At 40.7% G+C, this 19,492-nt stretch overlaps 4 protein-coding genes and 1 long non-coding RNA gene across 6 annotated transcripts in view; 3 read left to right on the top strand and 2 right to left on the bottom strand.

The window, feature by feature from the left end:
* The first annotated feature begins 279 nt into the window (after positions 1-279).
* LOC6595822 lies at positions 280-2,292 on the top strand. Its single transcript, XM_026989595.1, has 6 exons — positions 280-403; positions 474-589; positions 660-794; positions 852-1,213; positions 1,285-1,436; positions 1,492-2,292. The coding sequence occupies exons 1-6, from the start codon at positions 315-317 to the stop codon at positions 2,147-2,149; spliced, it is 1,512 nt and encodes a 503-aa protein (XP_026845396.1). The 5' UTR covers positions 280-314; the 3' UTR covers positions 2,150-2,292.
* A 570-nt stretch (positions 2,293-2,862) lies between these two features.
* LOC113565973 (catalase) lies at positions 2,863-8,289 on the bottom strand. Its single transcript, XM_026989466.1, has 2 exons — positions 8,124-8,289; positions 2,863-4,591 (listed from the first exon to the last, which is right to left on the bottom strand). The coding sequence occupies exons 1-2, from the start codon at positions 8,178-8,180 to the stop codon at positions 3,128-3,130; spliced, it is 1,521 nt and encodes a 506-aa protein (XP_026845267.1). The 5' UTR covers positions 8,181-8,289; the 3' UTR covers positions 2,863-3,127.
* Positions 8,290-9,734: 1,445 nt separating this feature from the next.
* LOC6595823 lies at positions 9,735-10,613 on the bottom strand. The gene is made up of 2 exons (XM_002021264.2): positions 10,577-10,613; positions 9,735-10,521 (listed from the first exon to the last, which is right to left on the bottom strand). Exon 2 carries the CDS (start codon positions 10,516-10,518, stop codon positions 9,841-9,843), a length of 678 nt encoding a protein of 225 aa, XP_002021300.1. The 5' UTR covers positions 10,519-10,521; positions 10,577-10,613; the 3' UTR covers positions 9,735-9,840.
* Positions 10,614-14,372: 3,759 nt separating this feature from the next.
* On the top strand, positions 14,373-15,551 carry LOC113566029. 2 transcript variants are annotated; one of them, XR_003408901.1, is made up of 3 exons: positions 14,373-14,504; positions 14,631-14,888; positions 15,416-15,551. It is a non-coding gene; the product is annotated as an uncharacterized LOC113566029 (long non-coding RNA). The 2 variants fall into 2 exon arrangements; XR_003408900.1 differs by having other exon boundaries at positions 15,406-15,551.
* A 203-nt stretch (positions 15,552-15,754) lies between these two features.
* The window catches only part of LOC6595826, a 30,854-nt gene continuing 27,116 nt past the window's right edge, over positions 15,755-19,492 (top strand). The window contains exon 1 of the mRNA XM_026989678.1: positions 15,755-16,072. The gene's annotated coding sequence lies outside the window, so the exon portion shown is untranslated. The remainder of the gene's footprint in view (positions 16,073-19,492) is intronic.

The following is a 19,492-nucleotide window of genomic DNA, read 5'->3' as shown; positions in this document are numbered from 1 at the left end:
AAAACGGGAACTCCCCTAAATTTTTTCTAACTACAATTGCTCTGGCCAGTGAATTTGCTTGTATGAATGTATACGCAAAAAAACAAAAGAATCAAATATGTATGCATGTATGTTTGAGAGCTTTGTGTGGTTTGGAAACAGAATGAGGTGGAGCAGAACTTGAATACGTCAGTATATTTACGGTATATTTTTAAAATGAGTCGGTATATTTGGTATATTTCTGAGGGTGGGGCGGTATATTTTAACGATAAAGCAGCTGCATTTCTAAAGTGCAATAAAAAGAAAAGAAAAAAAGACAAGCTTGAACCAGCGGGATGACTACAGGACTGAATCTCACCGCCCGGGAGGTGCAGCAGGTTTTTGCAGAGATTCTTAGCCATGGCGAGGACATCACCTGGGATCTGTGAGTGGCCGTGCAATTTCCTTTGTTCCACCTGAAATCCTTAGATTGCCGATGATCTTTGACCTGACAGATTGCTGCAGAACCAAAAGGGCATCCTGAATAGCAAGATTGGAGAGATATTTAATTTTCAGTTTGGTACATCTGAGGCTATCTTTCCAAAAATTCTGGAATTTGTTTGGCTTCAAAGTAAGCAAACTCCGCAAATCGACAGTTTCGTGTTCCGTCAATGATTGCTTTGTGGTCTAAATACATTCAGGTAAATACACCAATGGCCAGTCCCTTTCTTCGCTGTTCTTTGTGCTTGTCGTGAATGGCGTGGCCGAATTGAATCTAGCGGAGAAGAGCAGATCCTGGTCGATCCATCCTGTTTTCCGCTGCCGTCGCTGCGTTGGTAACATCGTACATTGAAGCTCCATCACATTCCTTTAATTAGTCATTCCGCTTTCAGCCGACCAGAGTGGAGGGCACAGCAGCAGCCGGGATTGTTGCATGATCTATGTGGATCAGAGTGGCATCTATGATGGCTGGGATACATACTTAAAGCAGACGGCTCTGCCCGAAGGGATTATGGTAACCTGCGATCGAGGCATCTACAAGCTAATCGATGGCCAGGTTGAGCTGAAAACGTATTTGATAAAGGGTACTGGACGTTCCCCAATTAGGGGTTGCCACTTAACTTCTGAACGTCTGGCGGCCTCGGAATCGCCTGAAGTGCATCGGATTTACATGAAAGAGGAACCTAATTGTTTAATGCACTTTTATGACGTAGACACTATAAGAGCGCGCGAAAAAGTGCTATATCTGCTACTGGTACGCATCGTAGGATAACCTTATTCTATCCGGTATACATATATGCAAACTCTTCTTTTGTGCTCCCTCAGAAACATTTTGATGGCGAGAAAGTCGATTTTTTGAATGCGAGGCTGCTCTCCGAGTGGTTGGTTCTGTTCACGCACAGTGTCAATAACTTTCGTCTGGCATCCGAAATGGTCAATATGGGCACTTATCGGAGCACCTTAAGCAGCCACGTACAGTAAGATATAAGCTATCCATTCACGAACGCTAACGAACGCTAATTTTGGTTGCAGGAACATCTTTGACAAGATCTCCAAGGAGGCCAAGTCCGTTGAGGAGTCCACTGAAGGCAGACTGGACCTCATACGCAGCGCCAATGTAATTCCCACAAAAAAGGAGCTACAAAAACTATTTAAAACTCGTGGAGCTAGTGTCTGCACCAGCGAACCGAAACTACCCGCAGAACCCAGTAAGGTGCCCCCAAATCTGCTGCAGATCCGTTCAATCACCGTCGAGGGTCAGGACATCCAATTGGCAGATTATGGAGAAGCTATCATTGAGCACATCTCAAGCACTGAGAGCTTCGAGGATCTAATCAGCAGCATGGCCAAATACTGGAAGCTGGACATGTGTAAGCTGATGCTGCAAATGACGCAGACCTTTGTCGAAAGCACCAGAAAGGAGCTCTGGCTGCTGCTGAAGTACAGCTACCCCACGGAATCGGTGCTATATCAGATCGTTCTCCAAACACTTAAGCACCATAGGAGCTTGAACTACAAAAAAGTCTCGGAGGCAAGCCCCGATATCCTGAGAAGCGTACGGTGCTTTTTCGTCTCATGCAGTCCCAACTGTCCCCCAGAGTTTCTGAATAAGTGCCCCAAGTGCGTGGGCTACTACAATAAGGGAACGCGGCAGGTAGTTGATAGATCTGATGATTATTGGGATATCTAATATGCCGTATACATACACATATACCATGCAAAGCATTTGGGTGGGTAATACACCCATTTTATATAATTATTTCTTACTGCTCGAACCCCTGGGTATTTTTTTATCCTGTAATAATAAATATTTTCGTATGACATCTATTATAATATGCTATTGAACAACAATATTCAAAGAACTATCAACCATTCCAGTATCTTTTATGTGTATTCTATAATACGTAAAACAATCGGAGGTGTTCACCCATGTACGTTATTAGATATATGTACGTACGTATACGAGGAGAGAGATAGCATGCGAGACAGAACACGAAATAAATATCTCTCGCTCCCGCAGGAGAGATTTGTACGGCACCAAGAAGAGAATCGAAGCCAGCACACTGGAATTGAGCAAGCAATCTCATTTCATTAGAGATTAGTGAATCCCCACGGGGAAGCGATAAGCATGCCGGTAGGAAGAGGGGGTTTACCGTGGCGTAAGACAGCCTACTGACACGCTGAAAGCCCTTGTGCCCAGTGCCGTTCTGCACTGCCTGCTAACATCCAACAGACGCGACGCTCACTGAGGACAGGCCCAGATCCGGCTTCAATGTCGAGTAGATGGACATGGACCCAAAGGAGACTAGGAGGGTTAGTGCTCGCGGGTTTCTTTCCTGAGGCATCAGGCAGTATTGGGGGTCCCATCTTATATCAACAACAAATAAAGCCAGTCGCGCTTTGTATCAAAGTATAAAGAATTTATTATATATCCATTGCATATAAATGTGTGTTCGTGTAAAGCTTACGACAATTTTGAATATCAAAACAAGACAGATAACAGATTAATGCCCGCAACCAAGAAGCCAAGAAGCCTTCCGCTCTTGTTAGTCAAATTCGTGGTGGTAGAAGATCGTGTTGGAATGGGGGGAGGGGGGATGGGATGTTAACAGCAATATAAACCGTAATTAAGGCCAATAACCAAGTCGCAGTTCGAGCGGGGTGGTGCTTAGAACTTTGAGGACTTGGCCAGGTTGAGGGCCTCCGTCAACATGCGACCAAAGTCGGCGTGCACCTGGGTAAAGTTCTTGACGGCCCGCTCCTGCAGGAACTGGCTGGCGTTGTTCAGATGGCCGGCAATGTTCGCCACCAGACGCTTCCTGGCGCAGTTGTCCAGCGTGTGCACCCAGAAGTCGGTGACCTGGCCATAGTTGTCCTCGGTGTCGCCGCTGCTGTAGCGGTACACGTCCCCGGTGACGGGGCAGCAGGTGGACAGGGCACGGGCCCGGGGACACTCCTGCGGTCCGTTGAACGAGTTGGGGAAATAGTTGGGGGCACCGTCCTGGTTGTCCGTCACGTTCATCAGCCCATCGCGCTGGAAGTTGTTCACCTTCACGCGGTAGGGACAGTTCACGGGGATCTGCAAGTAGTTCGGCCCCAGGCGATGGCGGTGCGTGTCCGAGTAGGAGAAGAGACGGCCCTGCAACATCTTGTCGGGCGATGGCTCAATGCCGGGCACCAGGTGGGCGGGGCTAAAGGCGATCTGCTCCACCTCGGCGAAGTAGTTCTTGGGATTGCGGTCGAGCACCAGCTTGCCAACGGGGATCAGGGGGAACTCCTTGTGGGACCAGACCTTGGTCACGTCGAAAGGATTGTACTTGAACTTCTTGGCCTCCTCGAAGGTCATCACCTGGATGTACATGGTCCAGCTGGGGAACTTGCAGGTCTTGATGCGATTGTACAGGTCCCGAATGCTGTAGTCCGGATCGCTGGAGGCCAGCTCATCGGCGGCCTTCACGTCCAGATTCTTGATGCCCTGGTCCGTCTTCATGTGGAACTTGGCGTAGATCGGCTCGCCCTTGGCGTTCACCAGCTTGAACGTGTGCGATCCATAGCCGTTCATGTGGCAGTAGCCGTCGGGAGTGCCACGATCACCGAACAAGAAGCACACCTGGTGCGTCGACTCCGGGCGCAGGGTGAGGAAGTCCCAGAACATGTCGGGATCCTTCAGGTGCGTCTGCGGATTGCGCTTCTGGGTGTGTATGAAGCTGGGGAACAGGATTGGGTCGCGAATGAAGAAAATCGGGGTGTTGTTGCCCACCAAATCCCAGACACCATCCTCCGTGTAGAATTTGACGGCAAATCCGCGCGGATCACGGGCCGTATCGGCCGAGCCGCTCTCGCCACCCACCGTAGAGAAGCGAATGGCCAGGGGTGTGCGCTTCTTGACCTTGTCGAACATCTTGGCGGCACAGTACTTGGAGATGTCGTGCGTCACCTCAAAGTAACCAAAGGCGCCAGCTCCCTTGGCGTGGACCACACGCTCGGGAATCCGCTCGCGATCGAAGTGCGCCATCTCATCGAGGAAGTTCACGTCCTGCAGCAGCACGGGACCACGTGGACCCACAGTCTGTGTGGCATCCTTGATGCCAATCGGCGATCCATGTCCAGTGGTGATCGATCCCGGCGACACCTGAAACGAAAGCAATTCCAGTCTTTGTTAGTTGCAATTCTCTGTCTCTCTATCTCTTTTCGGTTGCATAACCGAATGCCATTTCGGTGCTCAAAGTATCCCTCCATACAGCCATCCATCCCGCAGCCCAATCTTATCTAATCCCCTTATCGCTCTAATACTTATTTTTGGGAACGGACTTTCGTATTTTGTTTAGAAAGGTAGGTGTGTGTCTGTGTGTGTGTGTGTGCCCGGCACCCGGCATTCGGCACGAAAACATAAACATAAAGATTGCAGGCACTTATCGAAGCGGCGGTGTACGCATTTGTATATATAGGCGTGCCCTGGGGGGTCACATTGTGGGGCCAAAAATATTTACCATTCGTATAAAAATTGAGCATATGGAGGGGGGATGGGGGAAATGAAGTCCAATTGTCACGATTTTCGAGTTGTATTTTTATGGCCAGAAAGATTGCAATTCTTAGTCTTTAGAGCTGGCCTTTCCCTCTGACCATTCCTTCGCTGCGAGTTCTTCGGCGTTGGGTTCTCCCAGCAACCCACCTTCCAGAGATTACTTCCTATATTTCTACTTCTGGGTTTCTCAGTCATTTAATGCGTATTTCCCTAAACGATATATATTATCTCTGTCATCAGAGCATACCGATTAATTCAATTTCCCCATGGGTGCAGCAGCCACGCCACTCCTTGATCCCCTTATCGTTTATTCCACATGCAAGCCAGCCAGCCAGCCAGCTAGCCAGCTAGCCAATTCATTATGGAATCAGTTTTGCCCAACAATTTGCACAAAGCGTCGCCCGTTAATGGAATCATCTGAGAGATGAGAGATGAGAGAGCGCAACGCCATGTGAAATGATAATTTGAGGGCATTTCTGGAACAATAAAGTGCATACAAAGGTTGTATATCAAAGTGGAGCCTCTTTTCTCTGTTTATCTGGCGATGTGTCAGAAATATAAATTAGCTGATGCTTTTTTTATTTCACAACAAAGTCATTTAGACGTTGTGTGGGGATTACTGTCTGGCTAATAATACTAGGATATAAAAATGTTGTTTTTCGGAATTATATCTGGATTCTTTCGAACTTAAAAGAGGAAAGAATGAAGAGCGATGAAGTACTTGTTTCTAATGTCGAAATAAAATGCGATTCGATTAGATCGCTTCCTACATATAGTATCTTTTCTAATGCAAATCGATTCGATTCGTTTCGTTTCCTTACCTCACCTTTTTGCTGAACCCTCCTCTGAATTCCTAATTTTCTGCATTCCTCATCGCACTATTAACTTTTCTGCACTCTCAATTTCTTGCATTTCTTTTCGCTTCAATCAGAATAGAACTGTTTGCACTTTGAGACTACGCATAACAATGGTGGGGCCACACATCAGAGGCCAGGCCAGATAGTGGAGCAATCAATCTGTACTGTGTTGCATGCAAACAGACAACAGACAACAGACGACAGTCGACTGATAATGCCCCACACTCGATCTACAAGAATGCAAAATACATAAAGACCAAGGTATGGAGCATACGGGAGTATCTGTATCTACATATATGTACTTGTAGGAAAGTTTTTTAATTGCAGCTTGTCGCGGAGATAATTGGAAGGGAATCGATTGGAATGCCATGGCATGGCATGTAAACGTTGCGACGTTAATGAGGCAGCGGCAAGGCCTATAAGATCCGTGCAAGCAGAGTAGCAGAAAATGCAGAACCTTTAAATGTTCAACAATTTATAAGAATTTTTGTATTGTATTTTATTACAGACCTTAAATATGACGAAAGTAAAGCTAATTATAAAGAATTCCCCCTCTCATTGTTTGCGGCATTCTTAGCCATTAAAAGACCTTCGCGATCTTTCGAAAAATCCCTGAAACTCAAGAACCCATTGGATTTCTATGGTTTCCTCGGCATTCTTCAAATGATTCAGTACATGTGTAAAAGACTCCATTGCCATCCTGTGAACCGAACCGAACTGAACTGAAATGAGTGTTTGGCTAAAACAAAGGCAAATGGCTAATTGCCTGACAAAATGCAGTTTTCATAGTTTCGTCATAGATGGCCGGATTCGAGTGAAACAACACGAACGAATCGACTGGGCGGATTGCCTCTTTTCTGGGTCATTTCCAAACATATTCTCACATAGCCCGGGGCCGGGCGTTCCAGCTCAATTGCATAACCAAATTAGAGAAAGAAAATTTGCTCCAAACGCACGCATTTTCCTTACACGGACCGGCCCCGGCCCCGTCCCGTCCTGTCTGTCTGTCTGTCCTCCTTTCTACCTTTTGGCTCGAAACGAGTTTCTTGGCCCAGGCCCGAGTCGTTGTAACTGATCGTCGCATGGAGCCATTGCAACCAGTTTATGCAACATTGAGCGGCGAGAGTCCATTGACTTGCAGCGCGCGATTTTTCCAACCCAACCTCAAAAACCTGCAACGGTTCAACCAACTTTTCTCGGCCCTCGCGCACTCTCGCGTGTGCCTTTTGTCTATATACAAAAATTGCATTTAATTGCTTTTTGTTTTTGTTTTAAACAGAAGTAGAGCTGTTGCCTTAATTGATCCGCTGGCTCAATGTTGGCCAATGGCCACAGCTCGAAAGTTCTGGCCAAGGCTAAAATGGTGCCCTGCAGCTAATCAGATATTGCCTGTCAGATCTAATCTTTTTGGGGCAATTACTAAGCACAAAATGTCAGTTGTATTATCGATTTATGGGGCATGGAAATGGAAATGGAAATGGATTGGAGTTATTTGTGGTCTCTGGATTTCAGTCCTTTTACCCATTTCTTTTATTCTTCTATCATTTACAATACTTTCAATATTTCGTGCCATAATTTTCCGGGCACGATTTTCCCATTCGAATGCTTTCAAAACTAAATCTAAATTAAAAATATGGTGCACGTTGCTCAACAAAAGCGAGAGCGAGTAATTAACACAAAAGTGGTAATAACTAATTGCCAATAAGAGGGAAAGAAAAATTGAAAAACATTTGGGCAAAGGTTAAACAAGGTTAGAAAAGAAATGCAGTGCAAAAAAGTGAAAAATTTACATTTGTATGGGCAATACTTCAGTTTCTGCAGTGCCATATACTTTGGATTAGGTTCAGACTTTCATAAATCCAAAAACTAAATACGATAAGCGTTATCAACAGAACTGATAAGAGACAGAACTACTCTCACTCCCTCTCTCTCTCTCTCTCTGAAAGGAGCGGGCGGTGCACAGCTGAGAGGCGGCGGCTACTTGAACTTTGATCTCCTGTACAGAGAGAACTTGCTTGCGAAATTTGGTAACATTTGAAAAAGTACAGGCTCCACGTAGCGCATTCATTGATTTAATTGTGTTGTTTTTTGTTTGAGCTTTGAATAATAATTATTTTTGCACTCCGCTTTGCCTTTCCTTTCTCTTTGTTTTTCTCCTTTCCTTCCATTTTTCGGGGCCCGGCACTTGCACACACACACACAAACAACTTGCACACACAAAAAAAAAAAAATGCAATCATACGGCTCCCTCTCACTCCCCTCCCAATCGAACTCCCACTCACCGTTTGGGTGTTCTTGTAGTCGATCAATTGATTCGAAGCAGCATCGCGTGCAGCCATCTTGTCTTCAATTTAGTTGGATAACCAGAATTTAGATGTTCAAAATAAGTTTAGAGCACTGTCGGCTGAGGTTCCGTTTCTAACTGCTTTGCGTTTGTTGTGAGCGCCTCAAAAATTTGTCAACTAAAACAACTGCAACGCAGTTCGGTTTGTTTATATAGGGCACAGATGTTTATTATTTTTTGATATCGATACATATCGATATATTTTTTGTTGATAATATATATTGGGATATATTTTTGGATATTGATTTGGATATATTTGTGGGTTGGAATATATTTTCAAGGAAATATAACTAATTTTTCGAGTTCAGGCACTAAAAATACAGTACAGGTATATAGAAAAAGTACCAACAGAATTTTGTGCAGCAACTTCCATGTCCTCGGCTTTGGGATCTGTCGCGTTCGGCTTTGGTACCTGTTGCGTTCGGCTCACGGTTGAACCCCAAAAATAAAAAAATGCGCTGCTGGAGAAGTAAAGACGATAGCAAATACACAATGGTAACAATTTTCAATTATATTACAGCTTAGGCTCAAGTGCCTCTCAATTTTCGAGCGTGTCCGATTCGACGATTCGTGCAATTAAATTTCATATCTGGAAATGAAGGACTTCTGATATTTATGATATATTCAAGATGTTGATGCCCTCTAATTTGTCAAATCTTTGTAATTTAAATTGTTTTATGGTAAAAGTGGCTTATCTAAGTTGCAGCTTGCAATACATTTTTATTTATTATTTGGGGTAATTGCATAAATAAAATACGAATTAAAAAAAAAAAAGCGTTTTCAAATTTGATTTAGTTAATCGAATACAATGTTGAAATACACAATGGTAACAATTTTCAATTATATTACAGCTTGGGCTCAAGTGCCTCTTAATTTTCGAGCATGTCCGATTCGACGATTCATGCTATTAAATTTCATATCTGGAAATGAAGGACTTCTGATATTTATGATATATTCAAGATGTTGATGCCCTCTAATTTGTCAAATCTTTGTAATTTAAATTGTTTTATGGTAAAAGTGGCTTATCTAAGTTGCAGCTTGCAATACATTTTTATTTATTATTTGGGGTAATTGCATAAATAAAATACGAATTTAAAAAAAAAAGCGTTTTCAAATTTGATTTAGTTAATCGAATACAATGTTGAAATACACAATGGTAACAATTTTCAATTTATTACAGCTTGGGCTCAAGTGCCTCTTAATTTTCGAGCGTGTCCGATTCGTGCTATTAAATTTCATATTTGGAAATGAAGGACTTCTGATATTTATGATGTTTTCAAAATGTTGATGCCCCCTAATTTGTCAAATCTTTGTAATTTAAATTGTTTTATGGTAAAAGTGGCTTATCTAAGTTGCAGCTTGCAATACATTTTTATTTATTATTTGGGGTAATTGCATAAATAAAATACGAATTAAAAAAAAAAAAGCGTTTTCAAATTTGATTTAGTTAATCGAATACAATGTTGGAATTACAGCTACGAGCGTTCAGTACAGATACAAAAACATAAGAAAATAATAAAGTTACACAACCTTCACAGAAGTCACCAGCTTCGAGCCCTTTCTTAATTTGGCTCAACGAAAAAAATGTCTTAACATTGTGGTGCAGTATTATGCCACAATTTTGTAAATAAAAAAAAAATTACAAGACTAGAGTATCATCCGCCTGTGGTCCCTGCTAGATAGATATCCATGGCCGTCTTGTTAAGGTGCACCACCTGGCGTCGTTTCGGTATCGGCTGGATGTGTGGCAGCCGCGTCCCATTCACCGCATTCAGGCTCAGATCCGAATTGGCATCGTCGTCATCGCTCACAGAGTATCTGTGTGATGCCTGTGCGACGGGCTGTGCCTCTGGCATTGGATGCGAGCGCTTGCGTTTTCCTGCCGCCGCCGCGCTAGTTGTGGGCATATTATCATCGCTGTCGCTCGAGGGTGAGGGTGTACGGACGGGTACGGGTGTTGGTGGCTTAGCAGCCGTCGCTGTGGCCGTCGCCAGTCTATTTATGATTGTGCTGGACGTCATCGAGGTGACCTCCGACGAGGAAGTAAGCAAGTCCTGACGCTGACTGGAGCTCACGTCCGAGATGCTCTCGGCCTGCTGCTTTTGACGATGCTGGATTGCATGTTTCAACTTAAACCTGTAGATCTTTCCCAGTGTCTTGTAGCAATCCATGCAGAGCGGAGTATCCCGTCGCAGTTCCGGATTGATGTTGAGTGCAAAGTGCCGCATATTTGAATCCTTAATTGTGGTGTTGGGCGTCTTGAGCAAATGGTTGCCCAGGCCGCAGTACCGCCGCTCGGCCACTTTCGATGTTTCACCTGTTTCGGGTGGCATCTTCTATGCGAAATACTATATTATTATTCTATTTTTTAATCAATTTCCCCAGACTTACTATTGTTTTTACTTTTTTCCCGCCCGAAATTCCACGCTATTAATAAAGCGTCCTACCGTCAGATATATACCGTCTCACTTAAAAAATATACCGTAAATATACTGACGAATTAAAGTTATATTTTACATATTCCTCGTTTTCTTTCTTCCGTTGAATATTACTAGCTATATAGAATATTTAGCCATGCAATCATAATTTTATACGATTTTCTAATTGACTGGGTTATTTTAAACACTTTCTTTTATTGCATTTTGCGTAAAAAGAGGTTTTAGCAAAAATATTCAAACAAAAAAAGGTATTAGCGAAAAAGGTCACACAAAATAACGAAAGGGAATAATCGGTCATATTCCTCGTTTTCTTTCTTCCGTTGAATATTACTAGCTATATAGAACATTTAGCTATGCCATCATAATTTTATACGATTGATGAATCAATTTTCTACACAATTGGTTAGTTTCTAGTCCTTGCTTTTACTGTATTTTGACTAAAACAAGGTTTGAACAAAATAGTTCAACAAAAAATCAGTCGCAATGTTGCTGGTATTTGAAGACATGATGCGTGTATAGGCCTTTGTGCACCCTATTTCGTTAATTTTATATGTAGCTCAAACGCAATTTACTAAGACCTTTTCTCAAATTGACATTTTTTTGACTTATTCATGTGTATTATTAGTATCTTGTATATATTTATGTCGATCCTGATACCTACTGAGCCTGCGATGACAAACATTTCCTCAATTCTATAACATCCATTTCCCCCAGGGTATGTGTGCATGGAATTAGCAACATGTTTGTGTATGGAATGAGACTCATTGTTGCAAAAGCGAAACTGCGGCGAATCGGGTATTGCCTATATTTTAAGCTATATAGATTTGCTCACTTAGCTTTATCCCATAGATAAATGCATTTTCTACAAGATTGCTTCTTTTAATTATCTAAATGTATTTTATTTTGACTAAAATACGGTTTTCAAGTAAATGTTGCCGCAACTTTTGTGTATGGAATGAGACTCATTGTTGCTAAAGCGAACTGCGGCGAACTGCGGCGAATTAAAATTCCTCATATTCTTTGTTCCGTTAAATAATACTATCTATATGGAACATTTAGCCATGCCCACTCAAATTTATACGTTTGATGAATCAATTCTATACATGATTGGCCTATTCGAAATACTTGCTTCTATTGGATTTCTATATAACATTGAAAATTAAATTAATTATTGACAAAAATACCATGGGAGCGCGGCGAAAACCAGTATTTCTACAGTATGACCCTCAGAACAGCACCGAAATATACGGTCTCATTTGAAAAATATACCGAGTGGTGCGCGCCAAATCTAACTTTTTTGAATGTGAGCGACAAGGATTTAAATGTTGTCAACCGGGCCTTTATCTATGCCCACATAATTTTATACGATTAATGAATCAATTTTTTACTTAACTGGCCAGTTTTTAGTCCTTGCTTTTATTGTATTTTGACCAAAAAACGGTTTTCAAGTAAATGTTGCCGCAACATTGTGTATGGAATGGGACTCATTGTTGCTAAAGCGAACTGCGGCGAACTCAAATTCGATTCAAAAAACGACCAATTCTTTGTTCCGTTGAATAATACTATCTATATGGAACATTTAGCCATGCCCACTCAATTTCGTACGATTGATAAATCAATTCTATACATGATTGGCCTGTTTGAAATACTTGCTTTTATTGGATTTCTATATAACATTGAAAATTAAATTAATTATTGACAAAAATACCATGGGAGCGCGGCGAAAACCAGTATTTCTACAGTATGACCCTCAGAACAGCACCGAAATATACGGTCTCATTTGAAAAATATACCGAGTGGAGCGCGCCAAATCGAACTTTTTTGAATGTGAGCGCCAAGGATTTAAATGTTGTCAACCGGGCCTTTAACTATGCCCACATAATTTTGCACGATTGATGAATCAATTTTTTACTTAACTGGCCAGTTTTTAGTCCTTGCTTTTATTGTATTTTGACCAAAAAACGGTTTTCAAGTAAATGTTGCCGCAACATTTGTGTATGGAATGAGACTCATTGTTGCTAAAGCGAACTGGGGCGAACTGCGGCGAATTCAAATTCCTCATATTCTTTGTTCCGTTGAATAATACTATTTATATAGAACATTTAGCCATGCCCACTCAATTTTATACGTTTGATGAATCAATTCTATACATGATTGGCCTATTCGAAATACTTGCTATTATTGGATTTCTATATAACATTGAAAATTAAATTAATTATTGACAAAAATACCATGGGAGCGCGGCGAAAACCAGTATTTCTACAGTATGACCCTCAAAACAGCACCGAAACATACCGTCTCATTTAAAAAATATACCGTAAATATACTGACGAATTCTAGTTCTATTTTGCATATTCCTCGTTTTTGATATTCCGTGGACTATTCTTAGCTATATAGAACATTTAGCCATGCCCACATAGTTTTATACGATTGATGAATCAATTTTCTACTTGATTTGCTTATAACGTTAAAAATGATATTTAATAGATTGATGAAACTGGCAAAATATACCATTATATGCCGATATACCGTGAATATACTGACGAATTCAGGGTATTTTATACATATTCTACACGGTTGCAACACACTTGCTTCATAATGGGAGGAAAAAGAGGGTATGGACTACATGCAAAACGGCCCAGAATATGCAACGCATGCAAGGTAAAATTCACCCCACTTGCTCAATATGCCTTGAAGAGAAATAAAACCATGGGAAGGTTCGTACGAAACATGTAATTTGCCTTGGATGTTTTTGCCTGTTGTCCATACCCTTTTTTATAGCCCAATCAATACTATAAATATACCTTCGTCTCAATGCCGCGGTCAAAAAATTTCCGAAATATATATTATACCGTAAACGGTCATTGCTTGCCCGATACGATGTTACGATATTAGAATATCACTCGATTTTTCTATCGAAGGAGTGCCATCGCCAGCAGTACGAATTTTTCCACAGATAGGCGCTAGGTGGCGCTACACATGTATTTGAGTCATCAATATTTAAAAATCTAATTTTCAAAATTTCTCTCAATGTCAACGTTACGCTGTATAGTTTATTAAAAATAAAAATAAATAAACGCAGTATCTATACTCCATTGAAATATCTGTACATATTCAATTGTTAATCAATTTTTTTATTAACTTACCTTATAAATAATTTCGATGGCTTGATGACTTTATCAAGGCTATAAAATCAAATCGTATACCCATACCCGAACGATTTTTCTCTATATTAAGGCAAAAATCGTTGAAACTCTTTTCGAATTTTGGAAAATTTTCAGATTTCTGATTTATAAAGAGCAGCAATGAAAAGAGAGGCCGTTTTGTTTGAGTGTTTTCCCTTGCCTGTAATTGCTCGGGGCAGAGTGTGACCAGGTGCACATGCTTGACTGACACTGTTATGTGTTTGTTTACAAAGAATGTATTATTTGTGGGCACAGTGGAGCTGGAGGACGAATAAGTCAGTACCGAGTATAAAACTAATAATTTATAAGATAATCGGCTGTCATTCGACTGCCTTAATGAGACTAAATTTGTCTTCATTATTGCATTTTTGTAGCCATTTTTTGGAGGCTAGAAAATACAGTCTTTGCTTTTCCAGTATTTATCGGTTGCCTTTCTAGTATTTTTGCCGAACGAAATGCATTTTATCGGTTCTGTACGAGTATCATCCCTGATTCGGTCGTACGGCAGTCCAAACGCAAAACCCAAAACAACTCGAACGAGGTTTGAGCGGCGTTTTGCGTTTTGCATTGAGTTTTTTTTCCGTACAAAACGCAATCACCGTCGAACCTTACTCCGAATCCAGCTCGAACCTGGTTCGAGCGCGAGTGATGCCGTTTTTCCCATACAAAACGCAAAACTCATTTGTTTTTTCATCGGTATTTTTTTGTCATTCTCTTTGTCCCGTTCGTTCGTCGATTTCTCGTCTCTCGTAGTGATTTCTTTAACAAAAATTCAAACATATACACACCATGTATATATAAATATATATTTAATAAATTTAGTGCAACATATACACGCATAATAAGAACCCCCCGTTTAGGCTAAATATCAAGTGCAATCCCCCCCAAAAACTACCAAAAGGCAATTCAATTTACGTAAAAGACAAAACAAAAAGAAAAGAAGTGAAAAAACGGCGCGTGTGAAATTTTTTCAACGAAGAGAAGTTGAAGCAGCCGCAGCACAGCAGAGGAGAAGCAGAGCAACAGCAGCAGCAACAAAAAGAAGAGAAAAATACAACTACAAAATTCCCCACACACAAAGTAGGCCAACAACAACAGCAAAGCAAAAGGCAAACGTAAAAGCAAACAGCAACAACAACAACAACAAAAAGCAAGACAAGAAACCTTGTAATTGTGTCAATAAATGTTTTTTGTTTTTTTTTTTTTTTTTCGTAAATTGTGTTTGTTTCCTTTTTGGAATGTGGAATTTTATTTGATTTACAAAATATTCCAAAAAGCGTGAGAGTGTGCATGTGTTTTTGTGTCTGTGGTGCGGCGCGTCTCGTCGAGACAAGTGAAATTTTCTTTGTTTCCCAGGGGCACGAGCGCGGGGGAGGAGTGAAGAAATGAAGTTGCCTTGAAACGGCATATGCTCCTACTCCTCTCCTCTCCCCCTTGAACCGAATTCGATGTGTCTGCCTGTGTTGAAATATGTGTACGTGTGCGTGAGTGTCTGTGTGGCAATGAACCGTTCCATTATGAGTTTTTTTTTTTTTGTTTTTGCTGTTTGCTTTGCATTTATATGTAAAAAAAATATGTTTTACTACAAAAATTTAAGTGTTTAATAGAGTTTTCAAGGAAAATGTGCAACAAGAAGCCGCCGTTAGGGAGCAGGACCAGCAACAACAATAAAATTAAGGCTGCTGGACAGGTTTCCCACGGCTAAAGAAAACAACGAGGAAAAGAAGAAGGAGTAGGAGGAAAAGAAAGAGAAGCAATGCGTGCCCCGCCGCGAAAGCAAAGTGAAATTCATGACAAAAGCAGCAACAACAGAAGCAATATAGCGGCTAACCGAAACCGTTATTCAACAATTTCTTGAATCAAAAAAGAAACAAATCCAACAACAACAAAATACAAGTGAAAGAAGCCACCAAATACTGGTTTTTAACAACGAAAAAAGGCAAAAAGAAAGAAAGAAAGAGGGAGAGAGAGAGAGGGAGAAAGAAAAAGTTGCTGCACGAGAAATCTCTCCATGTGTGCTTGTGTGAGTGTGAGAAAAGTAAAGTAAAGTGAAAAGCAATGCTTAAAGGAATTACAACAACTAAAAGGCAAAGCTTACGTCGAGTGTTGTTACACTAAATAACTGTAAAAGCCGCCCCAAATAACAAGACGGAAAGGAAAGGAAACGAACGAAGGAAAGGCACCCCCGCGTGGGCGGGATTGGCGAAGAAAATATTCAACTTTAAAACATCAGCCTATTTCAAGGGCTCCCCCACACATTGGAGGTACACATGCAAACATTTATACCAACATATGTACATACATACATACATGTACATATGTTCATATATTTATATTTAAGCTCTTCAAATAGTTCCTCCTCTCTCTCACTCTCTTGGAAAACATAATCTAATGAGTGCGTAGCATAATTAAGCTGTTGCTGTGTGTCTTGGCAGAGAGAGCCAAGCACAGTGTGATAGAAAGAGAGAATTGATAATTGTGTTGGTGTTGCTCTTCTTTCTTTACTTCTTCTTTTTTTGGGAGCATGCGAAATGGCTACAGGTGGCTTATTTACAGTTACTTTGAGCTTGCCTTCTGATAAGCACAGCTGCTGCTCTTCTCGCTGCTCTCCTTTCACGCCTATTCGTTGGTGAGCAGGAAAGAGAGAGAGGGAGAGCTCTCTGTTTTTGACATGAGCATAACGGCTCTAGCTGGTCAGTAGGTGTCGTTTTGGGGTGTTTTATTGAATATTAGCTAAGGGCCTGTAAAACCTGTAAGATGTAAGGCAGAAGGGAAACCCTTTGTGGTTAAAAATGAGCTTTAGTATTCAGTATATGTAAACTTATGTAACTTGTTCCGATTAAACAGTTTAAACCAGTTTAAGCAGTAAAATAATCTCGTCAATAACTATATCTATACCCCATAGATACTTTCTCTTTTCTATATATTCAACATTACTTAATTGCAGGCCATAAGCCGCTCAATAGAATTCCAATCGAATAACCTAACAGGTCGTTATGCCAGCCCTTAACATTCCGAAATAATAACAAAATAACAGTCATACGTATTACGTATGCATCCAACAAATATTGAAATATTTAAATACCGTATAATTGCATATCATCGTCATGCACTCTCCCTTGGCAAAATATCTGGAATACCGAGAACGTTGTTGTCCGTCTCCCCTCCATCGCTGACCACCCCCACCCACTTTAGCGTCACGTTTCTCTGTTCGGTTTTCTGTTATCAGCTTGTAAAGAGTGTGTGTCTGTGTGTGTGTGTGTGTGTGTGTGTGTGCGCGCGCGTCTCTATCGCTCTGTCCCTCTCTGTAAATAGTCCAACTGATTCATAAATTACTCAGATCAAACAAAATAAATAGCACACGGAAACCCACACAAACTATACCCATACATCTATGCAGCCCTCAAAAATATGTGTATATATGTATATGTGTGTTTGTGTTTTCCTCGATTTTAGCTAATCTCGATTGACATCAGGCAGAAAACCGTTTACCAAAACTGATAACAAAACAGAAATAAAAAAAAAAATAATAATACAAATGCTTACAATGTGTCGTCTGGCTCCCCTGAGGACTGGACTGTGTCGGTTGTACCTTTTTAATCTTTGGGTAATTTTAGGGTATATTATTTTGTATACCTGATTATGGTTCATATACATACATATGTATATGTATACATATTCTTGAGAAATATATAAAGATCGATCTTCAAGGCAACATCATTGCCGATGGGAAAACTGGCCTTTAAGGAAAAAACATTTTTAATTTGAGAAATTGGGATGAATTTTATAAACATAAAATATACAAAAATTTATCTAATATTTGTGGATACTTTTTGAAGGAAGTTTATGGCCATTACAGGTCTTAACGATGTTGAACTCTGCCTCTATGTACAAGCACAAGTATTCTTCTAGCAACCACACTACTTTGAACTTTGGAACAATGGAAGATCTCAGTTTTGGGAATGTTACACACAATACATATACATACATGTGCATATGCGTGGGCTGTATAGCCCCATCTCTTTTTAATTCAAAAGAATCTGATTTCTCGGGTATCCTATAGTCGAAATATTCGATGCTAGTTTGTAACCATTTGTCCATGTGATTTGTTGATAGGGGCACCAAGAGACAGAGACAGAGACAGAGAGAGAGAGAGAGAGAAAGAAAATGAGAACTGAATAGAACTGTGGAACTGTGTCTGTTGTACAGCTGTGTGCGATTCGTTGAGGTTGATAATTAGTTGTAGTCAATCTATCCGAGGGGCCGCCCCAATCGCCTACCCCCGCCACCACCCCTTTGTACACTCTGCACTCCTGTACTCTCCGGTACCCCTCGTACTTTACCTATCTCTACGCCTATTGTACGCTTAAACGGTTTCTGTTTTATGAGTTGTTCTTTTTTTCCTACCTATCTATCTATCTATCTATCTCTCTCTCTGTCTTTGTTGTGCTTTTTGTGCTGAAAGCGTTTAACCGGTTTGTTTCGAAACAAACAGCAGAGAAAACCGAAAACAGAACAAGCCAAGACTGTTGGCTATCTGTTGTCTGTATATCTGTGTGTGTTGTGTGTGTGCGTGTGTGTTAACTGAATGATGAATAACGTTAGCTTTGAGGAAACAGTATCTTTAGGTTTGGTTTTCTTTTCTTTCTTTTGTAATATGAAAATAGTAGTCCTGTGAAATGGATTAAAATATCATCATTGACTTTATTTTAAAGTATTTCCAAATCAGTTGATGGCACTTTCAGTCTTATCTTCAAGATAGTTTATCAACTAAATTCATCATTAATGGAAATTGAGTACTCAAAATAGATAACAACTTTCACCGAACTTGGTCTATCTCAACATTTCAATAGTCTATTTTTGGATAATAACAATAGTAAGGCAATTAAATGGTAATCTTTTCTCTTACTACCGGGAAGTGCATTTAATTTGGCTATAAATAAACCAAAAGACTAAAGCCCCAAAACGTGTTTGAAAAGATCAATAAACAAATGCGGGGCGGAGTACTCTGCAACTAAGTGTGTTTTGAGACCCTTCAAATCTGAACTTTTATCCCAGAACTTTGTTCGTAAATACACACACACACTCGTATAAGAAGCGGTGCTCATAAATTCCAAGTGAGAGGCAGAGTGGTAAGCCCTTTGGTATCTGCTGCCTCATTTCACATTTCTTCCGCCCTGCCATCCTCCTTCCATAATGATTTTTTTTCTTCCTCAACCATAAATTTACTTTGTACGGGAGTTTTCCCCCCGCCTGCCCGCCTGCCTGCCCGCCTGCCTGCCTGCCTGCCCTTTTGGCCAACTTTTGTTTACTTGGTTTATTTTTAGTAATAGTGTGCGCCCAGATATACAGATACGCAGATACATTCAACAATTCCAGCTAGCAACTCAATTGCTGACTAGACAAAACAAAATAATAAGTACAAAAGCAACAACAACAACAACAAAAACAAAGAAAAACTACTATAACTTCCTCTCAAATTTCGCTGTCGTACTCGTACAGGAAATTTTCGTTTTGAATTGAAATAAAATGCCATGTATGCAATATGAAATATCAATGTATAAACAATCGAATGACTCAAGATAAAAGTATTTATTTATATATAAATTATGTACATACACACGGTTGGTTATATGCACAAATCATTTACAAGCTTCGTCTCAAATTCGTTGTCAAACTTGTTG

The sequence above is a fragment of the Drosophila persimilis genome, unplaced genomic scaffold (assembly GCF_003286085.1).
Source record: "Drosophila persimilis strain 14011-0111.01,24,50 unplaced genomic scaffold, DperRS2 tig00000431-arrow-pilon, whole genome shotgun sequence".
Classification (NCBI taxonomy): domain Eukaryota; kingdom Metazoa; phylum Arthropoda; class Insecta; order Diptera; family Drosophilidae; genus Drosophila; species Drosophila persimilis.
The sequence above is the reverse complement of the archived record's forward strand: the minus strand, read 5'-3'. Positions and strand labels throughout refer to the sequence as shown.